This window comes from Tubulanus polymorphus, chromosome 5 (genome assembly GCF_964204645.1).
Source record: "Tubulanus polymorphus chromosome 5, tnTubPoly1.2, whole genome shotgun sequence".
Lineage (NCBI taxonomy): Eukaryota > Metazoa > Nemertea > Palaeonemertea > Tubulaniformes > Tubulanidae > Tubulanus > Tubulanus polymorphus.
The window spans coordinates 23386785-23406803 of NC_134029.1; the positions used below are offsets into that span (position 1 = coordinate 23386785).

A 20019-nucleotide genomic window follows, 5' to 3' on the forward strand; every position below is an offset into this window, starting at 1 on the left:
CTCGTTAGTTTACGAGCGACTTCGACGGAGGGGATGAAGTGTATTTGTATATAATTACCGCAGTTATTTGAAACATACCCCGTTAACCTGTAATTCTACACCACGGCTAACGATGTGCACAAAATTACGTGCTGATGTATTTATGTTGTTGAGGTTGTTGAGAGTTCTATGAATGACGCGCCAGTGACGACATTGTCGCCAGTCGCTTGTCTCGCCATCAGTTAGTACAGCACCAGCAACGAACCGATGAACATGTCAACTATCCATCCTCATCACACCATGGCGAAACTAACGCCGACTAAACTATCAATTTCGAATTCGTCGGAAGTGGGAAACTCCTCGGTAAATACGACTGTTTTACCTCGAGAAATCTCATTCAACGAAGAGAATCTCGTTTCGGTGATAGCCTATTCGTGCTTGTTTATCGTCGCCGCAGTTGGAAATTTAACCGTGTTCATAACTTTGTTCCGCAATCGACAGAGAAGGTCCAGAGTCAATTTATTTATCATGCATCTCTCGATAGCTGATTTGATCGTAACATTTGTGATGTTACCGCTGGAGACTGCCTGGCATATAACTGTAGCCTGGAAGGCCGGTGATGTGGCTTGTCGAACATTAATGTTTTGCCGCGCATTCGGATTTTATTTATCGTCCTTTATCTTGGTTACTATCAGCCTCGATCGCTACTGGGCCATTGCTCATCCCCTCAGCCTCTGTGATGCGGACAAAAGAGGCAGAATCATGCTCACGATTGCCTGGTTATGTAGCACTATCGCCAGTATTCCGCAGGTAGGTTGTTCACGCATCTGTGCAAATAAAAAGAATAAGTCGAACGCGCATTAGGAACAAAGTGTCTTACAACAAAACATCAGACTTTTGAATAAATAATGAAGTGATAATAGGTAAAAGGCAATCTCAAATATCATTCGCGACGAAACGATGAAATAGAAAATTGATTCGCCGTTGAACAGCTCTTGTTTCAATTTCAATTATGAATAATCGTAGTTCCTTGATAAGTTTCCTTTTTAGTTCAAATGGAATTATCAGTAAAAAGAGAGAAATTTCGACATTGATCAGTAGAACATTTTCAACACAATACAAAATATTATAGGAAGTAGAATACACGATAAAAGCAATTTTCCAATGCTGCATTAAGCTAACCCATGCAAATTTGTTCCTCGTAAATGTTCTACCAGACTATTCGATATAGCTCATTTTGATTGGTGTCCCTTGCAAACCCACCCGCCACACCTCATGATGGGAAATAATTGCTGCGTTCAACAGGAGGTTCCAGTTTCACAGTTCTCAGTTATCAGGCTCTATAATTCTAATTTTGACTGTGGAGGAAGCCTCCCTTATATGTTGATCCAAAAAGGTTAATAGGGCAGACTATACGGAGTTCTTTTGATTAATTTGAATCGTGTTTGACTTAATCTCGTCCATTGTTACATAATTTATCGTCACACTTTTTACATATTATATTCTATCATCAATTCCTTCTTATAAACAGTAGTACGGTATATAATTACTGATCACAGTTAAACAAACTGGTCTGATTGAAAGATTTAACAAAAATGAATTTACCAGATAGCTTTCTACTGAAGACGGTGGAATACGAGTAATGAAAATGATATAAGGATTCAATTTTAAGTAGTTAGGGTTCGATGGCGCCTGAGATGCAAGTTTCGCAATATGGATGGATATATTTTCCTTTAATTCCACTGTGCAATGTGTATCCATTTTTGTAACGTTTTACGCATTTGAAAAATCAGTTTTCAAAATTAAAATGTTAAAGATCCAGTTGATTCACAATTCGTTAATGTTCGTCGATTATTTCGAAAATATTCAGTCCCGTACACAAAGACACATATGTTATATCATACCCTATAACAATGTTGCAGCAAGATTGTTAAGGGGAACAGTAACGTTGAACGATCGAACTTTTCCTGTTTTTTTTTCTATATTTTGTTGTTTTTCTAGAACAGTTAGTTTTTTTTTCGGTGGCGTGCGGTATAAGATCAAAGTGCGTCGCGTGAGATTGCTATTATTTCCGTGTGTTTTTATTTGCGTTTCGAATATGCGTCTTGTCAGGGCGGCGTGGGATCAAGTGAATCCCGACAAAAAGCGTCGTCACATAAAAAAAAAACGGATGAGAAGAAAAGATCGATCAGGCGGTTTCTCGTCTGATCGCCGGTATATCCGTCAGGATTTTCGGGAGCTTTCGTCGAAAGCTTAGCGCTCGCAGCATAGAAAAAAAGAACACGAATACGATTTTTTGTTATGGCGTCTCCGTGTTTATTTCACCTACGAACTCCAAAACGATTAGAGTTCATGCTTCACTTGAAACTAAGACGATTGAATTAAGTTTTCATTGTATCGATGATGATATGGACGATTGCGCAATGAATTCTATCGTTATTTTGACACAATGAAACACTCCGACAAGGCAATGGCTGAACACAGTTTGGCCGCGGCTTCCAGTGAAAAGAAAGACGACAGAAAGAAAAACAGAAACGAATAAATAAGTAAATAAATGAATGATAAATGATGAGGAAAGCAATAAGATAACAATATAACGCTCTATATAACGAATGGTTCTCCCTGCGTCATATGACACGATAATAACTTTTTAAGTGGCTGTTTCGGGATGTTTTTTGTTTTGCAAATATTCGAAATACGTTTCTTTTTTCGAAGTTCTCCTTGCTGTATGCGCCGATTTGGCATTCTTTTTTTCATGATGTTTCTTTTTACTTTGAAAGCGTCCGAAGACAAATGCAAAATCCTTGTTTATTCGATTTTATCTCGAATCATGGCAATTCAAAGGTTCCACTCGGACTGTTCGTTTCATATATTACAATGGTTTGGTTAACAAAGGTAGAAATGACTTTCGTCGCTGGAAATATCTATTTTCATTGGGACTTTACCGTCGAAACTTGAGCAATTGATTTTTCGATTTTCCAGTCGACTCTCGTTATAGCAGCGAATACAGATTGCACACAGTTCGGAAGACTGATCATTGAAGCAATTACATTTTCTTTTATAATCTTCTAGGGAATAGCCATGAATTTCCGTAGGGAAGCCTATAATCTATAAAAGCGAAAATGTCCGTGACTGTGAAACCGTACACTTTAACGTATAAAAGATTGGTTATATCTGAGAAGTCTAGCGCTTTATTGTTCCATTACGGCAATGTACCTGGTGGCGAATCACAAAAACACTTCCTGAAATAATTGATATCAAGTTAGTGCCTCTAGAGAGAGAGAGAGAGCGCGCGCGAATGAGAAGGAGAAAGAGGAGATGACAGAAATTGGTCCGAAGTGTGGCACGCCGTAATCAGAAGCGCAATTCGGTTTGATTATTTCAAAGCCACAGAGCGCCTCCCGAGCTGACCGGTTAATACTATTCATCGAATTTTCACCATCTTCAGTTTGCAATATTTGAAGTGAGTTTCTCGTAATATCAATTCGACGATGACATCTTGAGAAAATTGTATCATTTCATGTTTCACCATATTTCAATTGGATAACAGAAAAAATGAAAATACTTAAGCATTTAATGAAAATATTACGCATGCAATTGAGTAGAAACCGCAATTTCAATTCTCCCTTCAGAATGATGATATGATACGATATAATTTATTTAAGTAAAATTTTTACAAAATTAATGAATAAGGAAATGCATTGAAGATGTGATAATATCAAATGAGGGACTGCTTTGAAGCAAAATTTAATGATTCTATGATAATTCTTAAAATCTAAGGACCACTTGCAGTGGGATTTCATCGTGGCTAACGGCCGTGTCGTAAACAACTAGATATACTGCTCACAGCGATCAATTCTAAACCTCAGTCTCAACAGCTTGTAGTATAGATTATTCAGACCGAACACTTGTCTGCCTAACTCTGAGTCTCAGCTCTTAATCAATCCGGTTTCCTCAAAATGAAATAAGTATCCAATTTCGATTGATGAAGACTCAAGACTTGCTCGTCCATTACTCTCTTTGCTTATTCAGAATGACAACGTTGCTATATTGCTATGTACAACAGTACAGAGTTTATATTCCGTTGATCGCTTTCTGATCCATCGGGAGATGAGAAAAAATGATGGATGTAACTGATCGTGGCACTGATGAGCGTGCTCGGTTAGCGGCCTATTCCATCAACCGTTGCTGTAAAAGTCGCAGTTCGATCGAATTAAAAGATTGTTGACGACCGTCTGTTTACCGGTAAAAAATAAAACGTTTCCTATTTCGCGCTTGCGTTACAGCGAAGAAAACCAACGACACAAAGAAAGGCTAAGAGAGTATCTAACGATTCGACTCTCCTTACGACATTTTCAAAACGGTTTTGAAAATAGCTCATGGCATATAGGTCGAAACGTTGAATCCCAGGGGCTGACAGTCACTCCTTGTTTAGTAAGTCTATCATGAAAACCATCAATTTTTCTGTTGAATGCAATAATAATATTGATCGCAATCGCAGTAACAGCTAAACTGATGAGATATAATAATCATACGAAACCGTCAACATGTGATTTCCGAAAGTCTAGATTGTATTAGATATCCCCTTAAACTTTGTCGGTTTTGTTGAAAAGGGGGAAATGTTAACCCGATAACATTAAACACATCACGATGATAAAGAAATAAACAAGTTTGTTATTTTGTGGATATCAACTCACTCTCTAACAAGGATTTAAGCGATGTAGAATGCGAAGAAAATGCTTTCAAATCTGTTTATCGTTTTCACAGGATGTTCCCCGAATGTTCCGATTGATTTATTGTTTTTTGCCTATGAAATATTTTTTGTTTTTCCCTGACGATCAAGGTGATATCAGCAGTGATTTAGCCCCCGGGTATTGGAGGATTGAAGCGGGTTTCATTTTTCTGGTTGGATACCGAATAAACTATCGCATCAGTAATGCCAAAAAACAATATTTCCAGATCACTGGACTAAAAGATTTTGCTTTTTTGCTCCAAGGATCAAAACAAAGTAACGAATGTAATAGGAGTAGTTGCAAATCTACCTCGAAATTTACCTCACAATTTATTAATAATCTACCTAAAATCTATACCCCAGAATCTATTAATCTATAAATAATTAGTGTACGTGACAGTTCAATTAACTGTCGTCACTTAAATCTGTCAAAATTGTAATACCTCGGTGCTGCAACTCCGCTGGAATCCGACTACTAGCTTATGGACACATTACATACTTGTTATTCAACTCCTTTCAGCCGGAAAACTAACTTTCACCGATAATGTGTCCCAGGCGATCAACCTGAGTTATTTTTGGTTCCGAGAGAATGTCATTCACGGTGAAACAGTTACATTCTATGCAAGGGAATCGCAATTAACAATCTGCGTCTCGCGAACAAATCAGTAATGCGGAGGAACGTCAAGCCCGACACCCGGGGAAACGAGGAAACAGGAGACGGAAACATGTTTCCGAGCGTTTCCCTGCGTCGTGTGCGTTTACGAGAAACATCAGGTTTCGGAAAACAATGTTCCCCGGATCAAACATGTTTGATTCCGTGTTTCTGCGTTTCAATGTGTCGTGTACGTTGGGCTTATCACAAACCGCATTGTGTCTCAGTTCTATGGAGTCCTTTCCGTAAATGATACTGTTTTGATAAACTGAAAAATATAGGAATTTCAGAACTTGTTTTTTGGTATCATATTATGTCGTCATCATAGTTTTACCATAATGTTGCCTAGTAACAAACAGTGTTTGATACTGGTGCAGTATAAGGTAAGGGGTATGAATTCCACCACGTACATATAGAAACTTCACACGAGCGCGTTAGGTGTGTGGTTCAAAGAGCTCAAAAATGTGCAGAAACATATATATCTACTCGTCGAATTGATAGAACGACTAGCCAAGCTTAAATTGCTCAATAAAGCAATACATAATGAAGCACGTAAAGCTGATACAATGAGATGTGCTCGTCGGGTCTGATGATAGTTTATGTTGTAGTGGATATGCTATATTCATTATCGAGGTCGCAGAATCTGCCATGACAATCTACGAACCCACGGCACATTCACAATACGGCAAATAAATTGCGATGGCTTCGGGGAAATATCATTAATCCTCTTCAATGCGCATCAGTATCTTGTCATTTGAGTGCAGTTCAATGGTGGTAGTCCAAATGACTAAAATAAGGCCGCGGAATCATTATTCCATTGAAATTAACTACGATACGGCAAATTCGCCCCAATCTCTTATTGCTGAAACCCTGTAAATCAAAAAACACCTTTGATTAAATTTGAAATATTTTGCAGAGACTATGAAACAATATTTGTGCTAAAGTTATAGTTTACTTTTTTGGCACCAAACATTACCGTCATAGCTGTGTTGTTTTCCTTTTTGCTAGAAGTTAGGCACCATAATATGCTACTACTCTATTGCGAAACTCATTATAACTTTAACTTCAAAATTACTTTCATGAACGCAATGCAACCAAAAAAAAGCAATATAAAGCTTGTATGATGATATTTTCCCCATCGCCGGAACAAAGACAAGATAACTTGAAACTAGTGAAGTATATCATAATTCATTCTGGAAATGAATATTTTAGCTTATTGATCTTATCGGCCTATTATTTCTTCAGGGAGCCATTTCTAGCGATATCAAATTAAATAGAACAGAAATGTGAAATAGAACATTTTATCGTATCAAATTGACCTTACAGCAATTACGTTGGAAACTGCGCTACAATTTAAGCGCATGGTACGATTTCGATAAAATGATAGATGGAAATCCGCCATTTTACAAGCGACTCGAGAGAAGCTCGGTGTATATCCTATACAATTTATAACCGATGAGCAAACTGACGGATCACTTTGAAATCCATATCATTTAGAGTTGATCAAATAAACTGTTTATATTTTTCAGAGTGTAATATTCCACGTCGAAAGACACCCAGACTACCCGTGGTTTACACAGTGCGTCACGTTCAACTTTTTCCCGACAAATGGCCACGAATTAGCGTACAATCTGTTTAATCTAGTGACGGTTTACGGAATACCGTTGGTCGCCATTATTGTATGTTACTCACTTATTCTTTGTGAGATGTCGAAGAAGTACAGACAAAGCGTTGGTAAGTACAGAATATGAAGATGTGGTTATATTAGGGAGTTCATGTTCAGCCATCTTAAAATAAGAACTCGTCAATTAATCATCAATCACAGTTCATTATCTAATTACTATGTTCTTCGCTTCTGTGTGATCATTACCTTAAAATAAGACGACTCGTTATCTAGTTTCACCTTGAATTCCCCTTCGAGGATTAAGCTATCGATACTCGGAGAATGGGATCGTCTTGATCAAAAGCAGGAACCGAACAGATTAAACGTTTTCTAGCTCGAATTTCACACTGTGGGCGACATTTTTGATGAGCTGCAAAAACTTTTTTCTGGAAACTTCTTCGTTACAGGACGCGCCTAATTACTGGTATATCACTGTCAGTGTCAGATCTAGGTGTATTTCAAAGGCTCTATTTTCAATTCTACGAGTTTTTCTTTGAAGTGAACGTCTGAACGCCACGCTACGGAACCGCCACTCGGATAATGTAATACAACTCTAGCATTTATTCGCAGAAAAATGAAAAGCAATATGCTTTTTTTTCGGATGAGGCGCCAGGGATTTCCATTCATTTAGAGATATTAAAATCTGACTAAAGCGAGATTTTAAAACGGTGTGATTTTTGTTATTCTGCGCGACCATTAGCAAGAACGAACGGATAGCCGTCAAATGTAGCGAGGTTGATTTTATCGAGTAAAGGTTTTTCGAAATTAAATACAGTTCGTTTTATCAGCCACAAACCGGATATGTCGCGTGTTTTCCGTATAACTCGCTGAGAACAGAATCAGGAAATGGAATGTAATGGCATTAAAAGCATTTGCGCGGTTTCGTTATGGCATGTCTATAGCGAAGCAGATTCTTGGACATGTTTCATTATAGAAAAGGGTTTATTAAAGTTTCAACCGAAAGTTGTTTTCACGATGTGTATATAATCGTGAAAGCAGATTTTGCGTTTAATGTGATCAAAATCATAAGAAACTGTTGCGACTTTCTCGGAAAATGAGGGGAACTTGAACTTTTTTCTGGCTCTAATTCTGCATCGGCGAAGTCTTATAACCGAAATGGAGCTTCGATTCTGGCAAAAACCTAAATCAAAATGATATTATTTGCCCGCATGCGTCTCATTAAAATCTTTCCGCCTGAATTTAACATGCTGTTTGAGCTAGGTGACCTGAGAAGTTCCACTCGCACTACTGGTCTCGGCGAAACTTGTTTTTTTTTGTCCAGAATTAATCATTTGTTCCTACATATTAGCATTAAATTTAACACGATCGATGAAATAGAACTAGTGAATAGCTAACATCGATATAGAGATTAGAAGTCCCACTCGCACTAATGGTCTTGGCGAAACCTACAAAATTTGTTGTTAGTCCAGAAATTCCTACCGTTGATGAGAAAATTAGAAGTGAGTGTTTCGTTGTTGCTCGTTGCGAGGGGTGATAATTGGTTTATCCAGTATCGGGAAGCTTTTACGTCGTCGTCGTCGAAAAACGATAATTCCATCCGGATAATTCTAGTATAAGGGGCTCACCTACGTCTGATCGTGTCCTGTGTCCTAAGACACCTCGATGCATCAAGTAGAATAGCTGTTCATTATTGGTCCATTGAGATTGGTAATCGTTTCTCACGGAATCCTTAAAATTGAAGCAGCGTTCACAAGAGAAAACCGAATTATTTCGTTATAAATAGCGCGCTAACAAGATTCTACAAGGTCGAATGAACAAACACACCGATCCTATCAATTTGTTACTATAGCAATTATTGTCGTCTTGCAAAACTTTCCGAACGAACAAAACAATCTTTGCTTCATTTATCGACGGGCTGCAACGGGAAAAACAAATTACAGTGACGATGATAGCGATATTACTACGTAGACGATGATACAGCTCTTGGGATATTATTGCCCAATTCTGTGCTACAATTAATTGGTCAGTACAAAAGCAAAGTTACTGTCCTTATCTACTAGTCTATATACGAGACGTTAGATTTGCTCTCGAATATCGTATAAAGTTCAATATCGTATTAGTTCCAATTTGTCGGTGCACTGTCGTTAACGAATGTTGTTTCAGTTCTTCAGACACACCATTGCGCCTAAACCATTGTCATATTGCTTCCGGTGGCCTTGACCTCCGGCAAACACTAAAGAATCGATTCTTCATAATAAATCATTCTTATTTGGTTAATCTATGCTAATCGTAAAGCTCTAACGAATTAAACGGTTTCTACGCAGACACCACGATAATGATAGATTACCGAGTATTGATTTCAGCGATGAATTGGGCGATAATCGAAGCTCAAATAATGAATGGCGTCCATTAAAAGCCCGGGATTGCGAATCTATTTTCCTTTAATCAATTGACATCCCTGGATATCCGGTCGAACATAGACATAGATTAAAAACCTCATCAACTTGTGAATGTAGTACGAAACAGCTCCGTGTTCTGATAAAGCCTATCGGTCTCTGACACGATGTTGAGTCATCAGACGAACGAAGTTCGGATGTGGTTTAGACGTTTTTCCGAGGAATACGACTTTCTTCTTCTAGCGGAAATCGTAACTAGTAAAGTTTCTGATAGATATATAAATATAGTATGTATCTGAAGTCGTCAGGAGTCAGTGACGGGTTGAGGTAAGAGGATCACGTTGATTTGATTGGTTCGACGGCTTACATTCGCTGTATTAACAGTAACAGTAACAAATCTCCCCGACGACGGTGAAAATCTTGAGTAATCAGTTTGATATATGGATGAGACCGGCCCGTAGCCAGTTACAAACGAAAAGATGTTTTCCACCAAAAAGGCATCGCTACGATCGAACTCTTTCACGCTTTCGAGGATTCATACCTTAAAGCAGCCGTGTTCAAAGCCTGTGCGCTAACTATTACAACATCGAACTATGTTGTGGAAGTTAATCTTAAATGTCGAATGCCCTGAGTTTGAGAACTGGGTTCGTGTATTTACGTCATTCTATTTTTGATTTCCCAACTAATTCGATTGAATACTGTTCCTTTAATCTCACGATGGGACCGCGGCCTTTGAGATTGAAATCGGTCGGGGTAATGCCGACCAGATTCACAGCGAGACCTAACCATCTGTTTTACGTAGTTTGAAGACGTTTACAATCGATTATTCGTAAAACTCTCTCCTTCAATGACTTCAAGTGAACTTAAAGCAATCAACGATCTAATCTGACTCGTGTTTCCTAGCGGGAATCACCAACCTGTCAACGACAGCAAGTCCAATCATCCCCTGCCACCTCATTTCATCTTTTATGCGAAAATTATGTTTAACTAATTGATATTTTTTCTTTTTTCGCCGAAAGTTGTATGTAACTGCAGTTTATTCTGTATCGACTTTTCGCGAGCAAGCAAAGCAAAAGATGATTGAATTTTTATATTATCTCTAAAACGACCGCGCAACTCCCATGCTATTAACGTTTTATCCTCTGAAAGATAAAATCAGTCCGTTGCAGATTTCTAAGCCTCACGTGGTAACTAAACAAAATGCAAATGCGGTAATACATTTGAGCCCCAGTGAGTTATAGTTAAAAGGGTAGAGAATATAGGGATGGTTGCTGGATAGGGGATTCTGGATTTAGTAAACACACTTCTAAAGGTTGTATGAAACCCCTTATCCATAGTTTGAGTTAGAGTTGAGATATAATCCATCTTCCTGTTGCAAATCTAGCATCAAAAGCTGAAATTCATTTCACAACTAGAGATAAGGTGAACCTCGATATCAAAGCAGCCAAGAAGCTGCGAAGACGATTGTAGAATCTGAAAATATGAGTTTCGTAGAAGCGACGCTTTTTAACTCTGAAGGCATATCGTTCAAATCATGACGCTCGTGGTTTCTAAAGTATAGTTTGAAATTGAATTCGCCAATTTGGAGAAAATCTAATTATTCAGCTCTAAAATGAAATTAGAACAACGAATGATAATGGGTTTACGGGGGAGTGTATTATGCGAACGAAAAGCGGTTGAAACTACAGTCTTATTGTATTCAACAATGCTGAAATCCGATAATACGTTGACTTCTGCCTTGGGACCTGTGCATAACTCCCTTAATCTAGACATCGATATAAGCATGGATGGGAGTTCATGATATAAGACATCGTCCGGGGACTTGGAATGTCACTAAACTGTGAAGATGGCAGAGGACCGATACAATCATTCGTTTATTGGCGAATTCGAAGCAGTCAATAAAGCCAATACTGCGAGGTGTTGAATTATCTTCGGGTTCAGCGACATTGTCTTGTATGATCAGTTAGTACGGATGTGGATAAAAGTGCATTGTTTACGCGGCTTCATTAGAATCTACAGCAATCATCCAACAGAAATAGCTGATTACTAAAAGTCAACGAATTTGTGCGTTCTTGACCTTAACACGTTTCTTCGTAATTTGACATTTACGCCTTGAAACATGACCGACATCGCAGTTTGTTTTGCTCTGCTAGGATCGTTTCAGCTTCAAAAGATTATTTAGAATGACTACCGGATACAGGAGATACCGGGAGGAGATGATTATTATTATGATTATATACATGTCCTTTTTTCATATCGCTCAGATTAACAAAACCATTCGGAAAGTTCCCATAACGTCATCAAAGTCAGACGAGCGAATTTGTGAAAAGCGTATTGCAAAAATGGTTTCAACAAGTTTATCGGTAGTCTGATTAAGTGGATGGATCTTTTGACGCTTTGCAACCACAATCAATAAACTGATTGATGAGACCGTTTTGTCCGTAGAGGATCGCAAAAATGTGGGGGAAAAAACATCGTGACTGAAAGGAGATTTCCCTCAACCGTATGATGTTATACGCATTCAATCATGTCCCTGTATGTCTGTTGAAAAGAGGATTGGTTTATCAGAGCGCATTGACAACCATGAAACAATACAGTTATCACAAATCTTCAGCTTGAAACATAACAGAACAAGCTCCCTGAAAGAAAAAAAAAAACAAACATAGACAGATGAAAATTGCTTTTTGAATGAAAGCTTCTAGTCTCCTGGTAGCATTATATATATATATATATATATATATATATATATATATATATATATATATATATATATATATATATATATATATATATATATATATATATATATATATATATATATATATATATATATATATATATATATATATATATATATATATATATATATATATATATATATATATATATATATATATATATATATATATATATATATATATATATATATATATATATATATATATATATATATATATATATATATATATATATATATATATATATATATATATATATATATATATATATATATATATATACATACATTCAATCACGAATAATTACTCGATCTCGCTCGGCCATCGCGCGTTTACTCGCGCTGCAGCTTCCCAGACAAAATACGAAACCAGCACATCATAATCCTACCTACGGCTACTGTCAAACAGAATATGAATTTAGTTACCTTTTTAGCTCTGTTTGATTGGAATAATAGCCCACCAGATTCCGAGAAATGACATTGAGTTATAACGCAAGATATTTCCATTGGAAATACTTTGGCGAGGCGATTGGTCAATTTTTGCCAGCAGAGCCAGCCAGAGTTGTAGAGTAAACTTAAAATAAATTTAAAGAACTGATGACTTTTCATAGTTATGACCGAAGTATCTGAATAGCATAAAAATGACATCCTTCAAATTAAGTTTAACAATCTTTTGAGATTCATATGATATGATTGAAAAAATTAGATCTCTTTTATCAAAAGTTGTGTCATATTTCATATTTCAAACACAGTTGAAGCTCAATTTAAGATTCACATTGCGTCGGCGACTGAGTTGTTTCAGAAGTTTTTCGTTTTCTTCTTAAAATAATCCAAGGTTTACGGCAACATATTTGCATCCCACTCTAAAGCCCAACGACGCACGTGCAGGGAAACACGGACACGCAGGGAAACACGGAAACCTGTTTAATCTCGGAAACGTTGTGTCCCGAAACCGTGTTTCTCATTTCTCGTAAACGCAAGCGACACAGGGAAACATCCGGAAACATGTTTCTGTCTCCTGTTTCCGCGTTTTCCTGCGTGCATCGTGTTTTCCTCATAATCATCGCCTCTTTTTCAGAAATGATTTTTTAATTGCAGTCGAGTCTACGAGAGATAGTTTGGGTCGAAATTGTCATGTGATGCGTCGATCCGGAATCGGCCATATCGAACGAGCGAGAATTCGCACTCTGAAAATGACGATTGTTATAGGTGTGTATATAGAATAAGCGACTCTAGTTTCTTAGTTTCACGATTTCCTGTTAAGACATTGTATCGCGAAAGTGCAGAAAAAGAGATATAATCAATTCCAAAAAAGATGTTCTGAGTGCGACGGTATCTTCGTATAGATAGATATCATTGATGTATATATACATATATGTATATATTTCAGTGTTGGTTTTCATCCTGTGCTGGACGCCTTATTTCTTCATATCAGCCTGGTGGTGGGTTGATCGGTGAGTCGATACTAGTCTTATGAAACACAAACCTTTGTGAAAATGCCTCGCACGGAATCACTTTATTGGACTTGCTGATGTCCCAATTTTAGTTTAATTAGAAACGAATCGTCGTCGTTACCCCATCGGCCGGAAATATCAGATTCCACGTTGACACAGTCTGGAAGCTACGATAAATAACGACACGGCCCGCCACGTAGCTGCAATTATAATTTACTGCCTTAAGCTAAAGTCTCCGTTGGTTTTTAATCGACATTTAGTATTCAATGTAGACTACAAAGTTGGCTGAATATATCCGGATCCGTAATGAATAATTGGTCAACTTCCTCCTTTCAATTCCGCGAAAAATCACTGTGCCCTATAAAACTCGATCGCGCGTAGCCTTGGTGCATTATACGCACGTCTTATTAGAACGATGGTATCAAATAGAACGTTGGTATCAAATAAATGATGTGCTCCAAAGAGAAAAACTAACGCAAGTAAAGCCGCGATCACGCGAGCGTTGTTTGGCCAACTGTTTACGGAACAACTGTTCACAAGGGTGCCAAATGGGCCCGTGCCTGTTTGGCCCGACCAACAATGTCGGACCAGGCCCGAGCCAAATTAAAGCACGGGACTGATGATCGCGTTTGAATTGCACCTGGATCCGGAAATGTTAAAGCATTATTATCGGGTGAGTGGTTTGAACGCGCTCACTAATTTGGCTCGGGCCTGATCCGTGCCAATTTTGCCCGTGCCAAATCGTCTCCGTGTGATCGCGGCTTATATCTTAAACTCTTGATGAGGAAGGCTCAGCGTGAATATTATTAAAGGGAATTTCTATTTGTTTCAGTCCGTCGGCAAAGCGAGTCGATCCAAAGATCCAGCGCGGATTGTTCTTGTTCGCTGTTTCTAATTCATGTATGGACCCGATTGTATATGGTAAGTCATACCAAAATATACGATTTGCACTTGTTTGCCTAAATAGATAGAGCTCTTAGCGTAATTGCGAAAAACGAAATAGTCTGATAATAAGCTAGATAAATAGAGACCTTCGGTGCAAACACGCCGTGGTAAACAATGGAGTAGCGACCATATCGATGATTATATATAGATATAATATATGGCCGGTTCGTATACGGGACGACTCGGGCGGGAAAATGATTTATTTGACAAATGACGACACTTTCGGAAATAAGACATCATATTCAACGCGGGAAACAGGTACATCAGTAGTTCAGCGGCAATCATTACTGCGCGTAGGAATATTGCTTCACTTCTATCGAATACATTAGAAGGAAGGTGTCCGAGATCTGTTCGACTATATCCTATCTCAACGTTTGTGAAATCGAATATTCTGTTCTACGAGTTGTTTTAGGAATACCGCGGAAACGCGCTGGTAATTAATTGAGTGACAACGTATGATGCTTGTCAAATACCGGTAAATTTGCCTAATAAGCTAATGCCATTCTGATCAGACGACCCCCAACATGCTATTCCGATTCGCGTTTGATCAGTTTGCAGTATCCATGTATTACCAGCTTAACGAAGTAACACATCTAACACACAAAGTGCCGCAGCGAAATTCAAAGAAGATCCAAAATCCTTACTTATCGGGCAAAAACGGATCCTTATCAACCCCATCAGACTGACGTCACCTTGAAATGAACGTCGAGTTCTATTTGGGGATGTTTTAATCATACTGATCTCTATATATACAGCAGATCAAAGTTATACGATATTGCACAATCATTATCATTATTAAGGTGTGGTCATCAAAAGTCCATTATCAGCGATCTTCAATCTCGCGAATGGGAACTTATGTTAATTGCACACCTATACGTTATCAAAGCTTGACTCGAATGATATTTGGTATTCATCGCTCTAAGTTTATTTTGGTTGTGTTAGATTCGCTAAGTTAATTTGGATTGCTTTTATTTTCGTAGACCCAATTCCTCAAAATAGCTGTCGCCCAAAGTGCGATATATGCAATCAATTTAATTGCAGGAATGTTCACCACGGCGTTTAGACGACAATTACGAAGATGGCACAAGCAGTTTAAGGGGCAGCTTAACGGACGCAAGAGGGCGGCTTCGTTGAAAAATCCTCCGCGCTATCTGCTAGCCGCTGGTGGTAAACCCCATCATTGGTTCACCTTGTGAGCATTTCTATATTACAGGCATGTTCATGATCAAATTCAAGCGGGAAGTGCGGAGGTGTTGCTGTTGTGTGGAGAACTTGTTCAAACGCCACCGAAACCAACCGATTGGCGAAAATCATTCTATGCGTTGGTTGAGAAACGACCAACCTATCAAATTTTACGCTAAGCCTGATATCGTCGACGGGCGTGACGTATCTTCTGGAGGTAGATCGTCTTGTTCATTCAGCAGCAGCAGTACGGTTCCGCTAGTATCGCCTGGAACTGGCCCGGAATTAGATCCCAAGGACACTAGAATTATGTTTCGCGTGTCATCCAGGAATCCAATATTTCTGTTGCGCCAGCAACGGGCTACGAGACAGTTCTTTTAAGTATTGTTTATAATGTTTAAAGTTTAATCACTGTATGATACATGTTTATATTTAAGAAAAAAACTGAACTCGTATGAATAAATAGCAAGTAATTCGATAGCTGTTAAGAGTAATTTCCCATCTAGACCTGGTGATCTCATGTACCTCAAGGCTCAGGGTATCATTTTGTGGATGGTGTCAATCTTGTGTTTACATAATCCATCGTACGTATATCATCGATCACCATCATTGAGGATTATTCCTCCGCGCATAGCACAGTCTCGACACGTCGGCGGAAATTCCGGTACGTTCAGAATGCGTTCGAGATAATTCGTCCATTCTGGCGAGATGTATAGACGTTTTGTGGAAATTCCAAACGTGACATTTCAAATCGACTGAACGAAACCTATTATAGAGCAAACGCCCATTTGATATATAAAACGCTATATATTCCTATAATATACGAGTCTGAAATAACGTCCACGAATCATATTTTAAGTACCTCAAGAATACTTTATGATATGAATATTATATGATATTTATTATATCTATTGTAGATTGTCATGTCACATTTTCGTTGATTATACATGTGTATAAGACGGCGAATACATCGATATATCGAGTTCATTATCTGTGATAAACAATTTGATTCTTTAAATTGAAAGACTTAATTTTGCTGCATGGATATATAGGCAGTTTGTTATTTCATGAAATATCTGAGTCTGGATTTAGAACAGTCGTAACAACACCTACTTTAAAAGATCGATTCCTGTTGTTGTGTTATTGATATACTGTTTATGTATATATTTATGTTTATGGATGGACCAATCATTTGGACGTTTCATTTGGAAAATAATTCTGTCTTCATCTGTGATTATAAAATCTAATTTGCCTGCTGCTATGAACGTTTCGTTCATGAAAGGTAAATTCTTCTTTACTAAGGTTAAACTTAGCTAGCTTATCGTCAGCAGGGACACACATACAAACAAGGTAGTCTTATTACTAGTCCATTTTGGAACATTGACAGCTTAGAAATAGAGAATGTGTCGATCACACGAACATTTTTGGCCCGGGCCAAATTTGTCCCAGGACCAGGCCAGTTTTAGCACGGGGCAAATTATTGCGTTCGAATTGCAACTGGTTCCGAAAATGACTTACTTCGTTTTTGACTTATCTTTGTTTAGTATTGAGTGAGTAGTTAGCGCGTGAACGCGCTCTCTGATTAGCACGGGCCAAATATGACTAGGGCCTGATCCGTGCCCATTTGGCTCGGGACAAATCGTCTTCGTATGATCGCGGCTCAAGATTCTCTGAACGTGTGGCTCTGGAAATTAAAATGATAGACCTAATTTGAAAATGTCAGATTTGGCAATGTGAGGGCTGCAAGGACGAAAATTAGTGTGGCTTTCTGGTGTCCCTCCCACAAAACATTAGGAAAAAATTCCACCCCCTAAATCCGCCCTTGGTATTTCGGCGTCGATCGAACGATTTGAGGATCAGAAATGAGTGTCAGTTCAGATTTATCATGATGTGCAAATAGTTAATAGTCGAGTTATTATAGATCGATGATTTATCAGTATTCGGCGTGTCAGGAATTAACTGATGATACATCGACATAAAAATACCGTGAATAACAGTGTGTCAAAAGAATCATTATACTGTACAGTTAAATGAAGGTCACGTCGATTTTGCAGTTTTGATACATTGTATTTATTCGTGTATTTGAGAATATTCGGTCTTGCATTTTAAACGATTGATCGATTTCATGGTAAAATTGTTGATGATACTGAAAGTTTATTGTGTGGAAATTTCATCCTTCACTGAGTGAATACTGTGGCTCGCTTTTTCGCGTACAAAGTATTATTTTCTGGTGAAATAGAAGTAGCGATGCCTGTGATAAGAAACCGGTTTGTATTTGCGATGAAAATCGCCAGGTTTGGTCGGGTAGAACACTTGACTAATTTATGATTACGTAATATAATGTTTTCATTTACTGCGTGTAAAACTTTTAAAGAAATTCAAAAAAATGATTGATGTTGTCCCGGTATATTTTCTGACTTACAGTGTGTCCGATCGATATTATTGATTGGACAAACTGTATTAAATGAACATTGTTCGATAACATCTGATTTATCAAAATGATCGGTTACCTGTTATCTTATTATTCTATGGCCTCCAGCTTCATAATCTTGAAAAATAGATATCCTCCTCGTGGTAGCAATCATCAATGAATTGTAGCGTTGCTAAGTTACCCAATGAACGAGGATAAAAATGAAAATGAAATTTCCCAGTTCATGTTGTTTCTGATTAAAGATTAATATTTTGAAAATAATCTTCGTTTTCAATTGGATTTTTCGTCGAGGAGTTCTGGATTTCAAGGAAACACAATGTGACGCAATAAGTCGAGAGGGCCGAGTGGGAGAGGGTATATATAATAAGATAAAAACCCCCACTATGTACAGATTAAAAGTTTCTTTTAAAATCGAGAATTTACTAAATCAAAAGAAAACAAAAATCTTTAATTTAAATCAAATCAAAAATTAAAAGAACACGACTTTTTACGGAGTTGGTATAATCAAATATCGTTCAATTCAATTCATCTTTATTGCACCGTAATATGTTGTTAACATAATAGACTTTTTACAATAAGGAAGAGAAAGAAATCAAGAAAAAAGACGAAACAAGAGGAAACAGAATATAGAAAAAAGAAGAGAAAAATAGAAGAAAGAAACGTATTTAAAGTATCTCTAAAGCCATCTTATAGTGATAGATGGATAGGAATTAACACCAGTTCCCAGACACGTTCCCAGAAGTCGCCTTCGCTCTTTTATGTCATCTGAAATTGAGAGCTTTACCTTGCGGGAAAACGTGATCAATTTCATCACCGAACGCCAGACCAGAAAAAAATAACTCGCCGTGATTATTCTATTTCCGCAGTGCTAAAAACGAAATTAATTCATGCCTGGAGTTGTATTCGTTGTGACAGGTAGTGCACACTTGTGATGGCAGCTGGCTTCGATTCTCTGTGATCTGTGCGTACACAAAAGCTTAGAATATTATCCACATCTATTTCAGTCATTAGCATAGGCTGACGGCTGACGCAGGCCTACATGATCAGCAGCTATAGTGACAAATTCCACCGTCGGCCATTCTGTACATCCATATTCACGAATACTAAATCCATATTTTTAAGTAATAAGTGACTGATTCATAGAAAAAGATGACTCTAAAATTCTATTCAACAGTTAATCATTAATCAATAAGTGCTTCTCTGACTACAGGTACCGACAAGCCTTTAAGCTTTATGTATTATTTATTTTCAAAATTTTATCTTTCTAGGACTCGTTATACGGCCGAGGTATCAGAGAAAACACAAAAATTACAAATTAGAGTAACGCAAAAAACATGCATAGACTTGCATTAATTAACAAACAGAAGTAACCAAAACTGACTGCGATGAAGCGAGTGATCCTCAGTTACAGAATTAATTTGCATAACGACAATTCAATTCAATTCATTTCATGCTTTATTGATCCTTGTCGAAACATTACAATACATCAGATATACAACAATAAAGTGAACACATTACAATCACAGTTACAAACAAGAGATACAAATCTATATATTAAAAAAAATACGATTAACAAATAATCAATAGGAATAACAGTTTTAAGATTTAACAATTTTAACGACCAGTTCGCCATCTATCTTGATATGATGTCAACAATTTGTGTGTGTAACTTTCATTAAGTGCTTTGCAGAGCGAAGTCCCATTATCATTCTGAACAATTGAATTCTGCCCATTTGTAAAAATCATTGAACTATAAACGTATAATTCTATGCAAAAAATACTTCCTTTTCTATTAGTTTAATTCTAAACTAGTTTGGAAATCAATGTCGGATTCGAACCTAGAATATTCAACAACTTCCCTACGCGATTCAAGATGAACCAAAATAT

The 20019-nt window shown here is 37.6% G+C and overlaps 1 protein-coding gene across 1 annotated transcript; it reads left to right on the forward strand.

Moving 5' to 3' along the window:
• Nucleotides 1-279: 279 nt before the first annotated feature.
• On the forward strand, nt 280-15860 carry LOC141906335 (adipokinetic hormone/corazonin-related peptide receptor variant I-like). Its single transcript, XM_074795582.1, has 6 exons — nt 280-789; nt 6893-7101; nt 13199-13329; nt 13511-13574; nt 14407-14495; nt 15561-15860. The coding sequence occupies exons 1-6, from the start codon at nt 280-282 to the stop codon at nt 15713-15715; spliced, it is 1158 nt and encodes a 385-aa protein (XP_074651683.1). The 3' UTR covers nt 15716-15860.
• Nucleotides 15861-20019: the final 4159 nt, after the last annotated feature.

Excerpts from the sequence above, each read along its gene's own strand:
- LOC141906335 (XM_074795582.1), top strand. The coding sequence starts at position 280 with ATGGCGAAACTAACGCCGACTAAACTATCAATTTCGAATTCGTCGGAA. Across the intron at positions 7,102-13,198 it reads TACAGACAAAGCGTTGGTAA|AAATGATTTTTTAATTGCAG; the intron begins GTACAGAATATG and ends CCTCTTTTTCAG. Across the intron at positions 13,575-14,406 it reads GCCTGGTGGTGGGTTGATCG|TCCGTCGGCAAAGCGAGTCG; the intron begins GTGAGTCGATAC and ends TATTTGTTTCAG.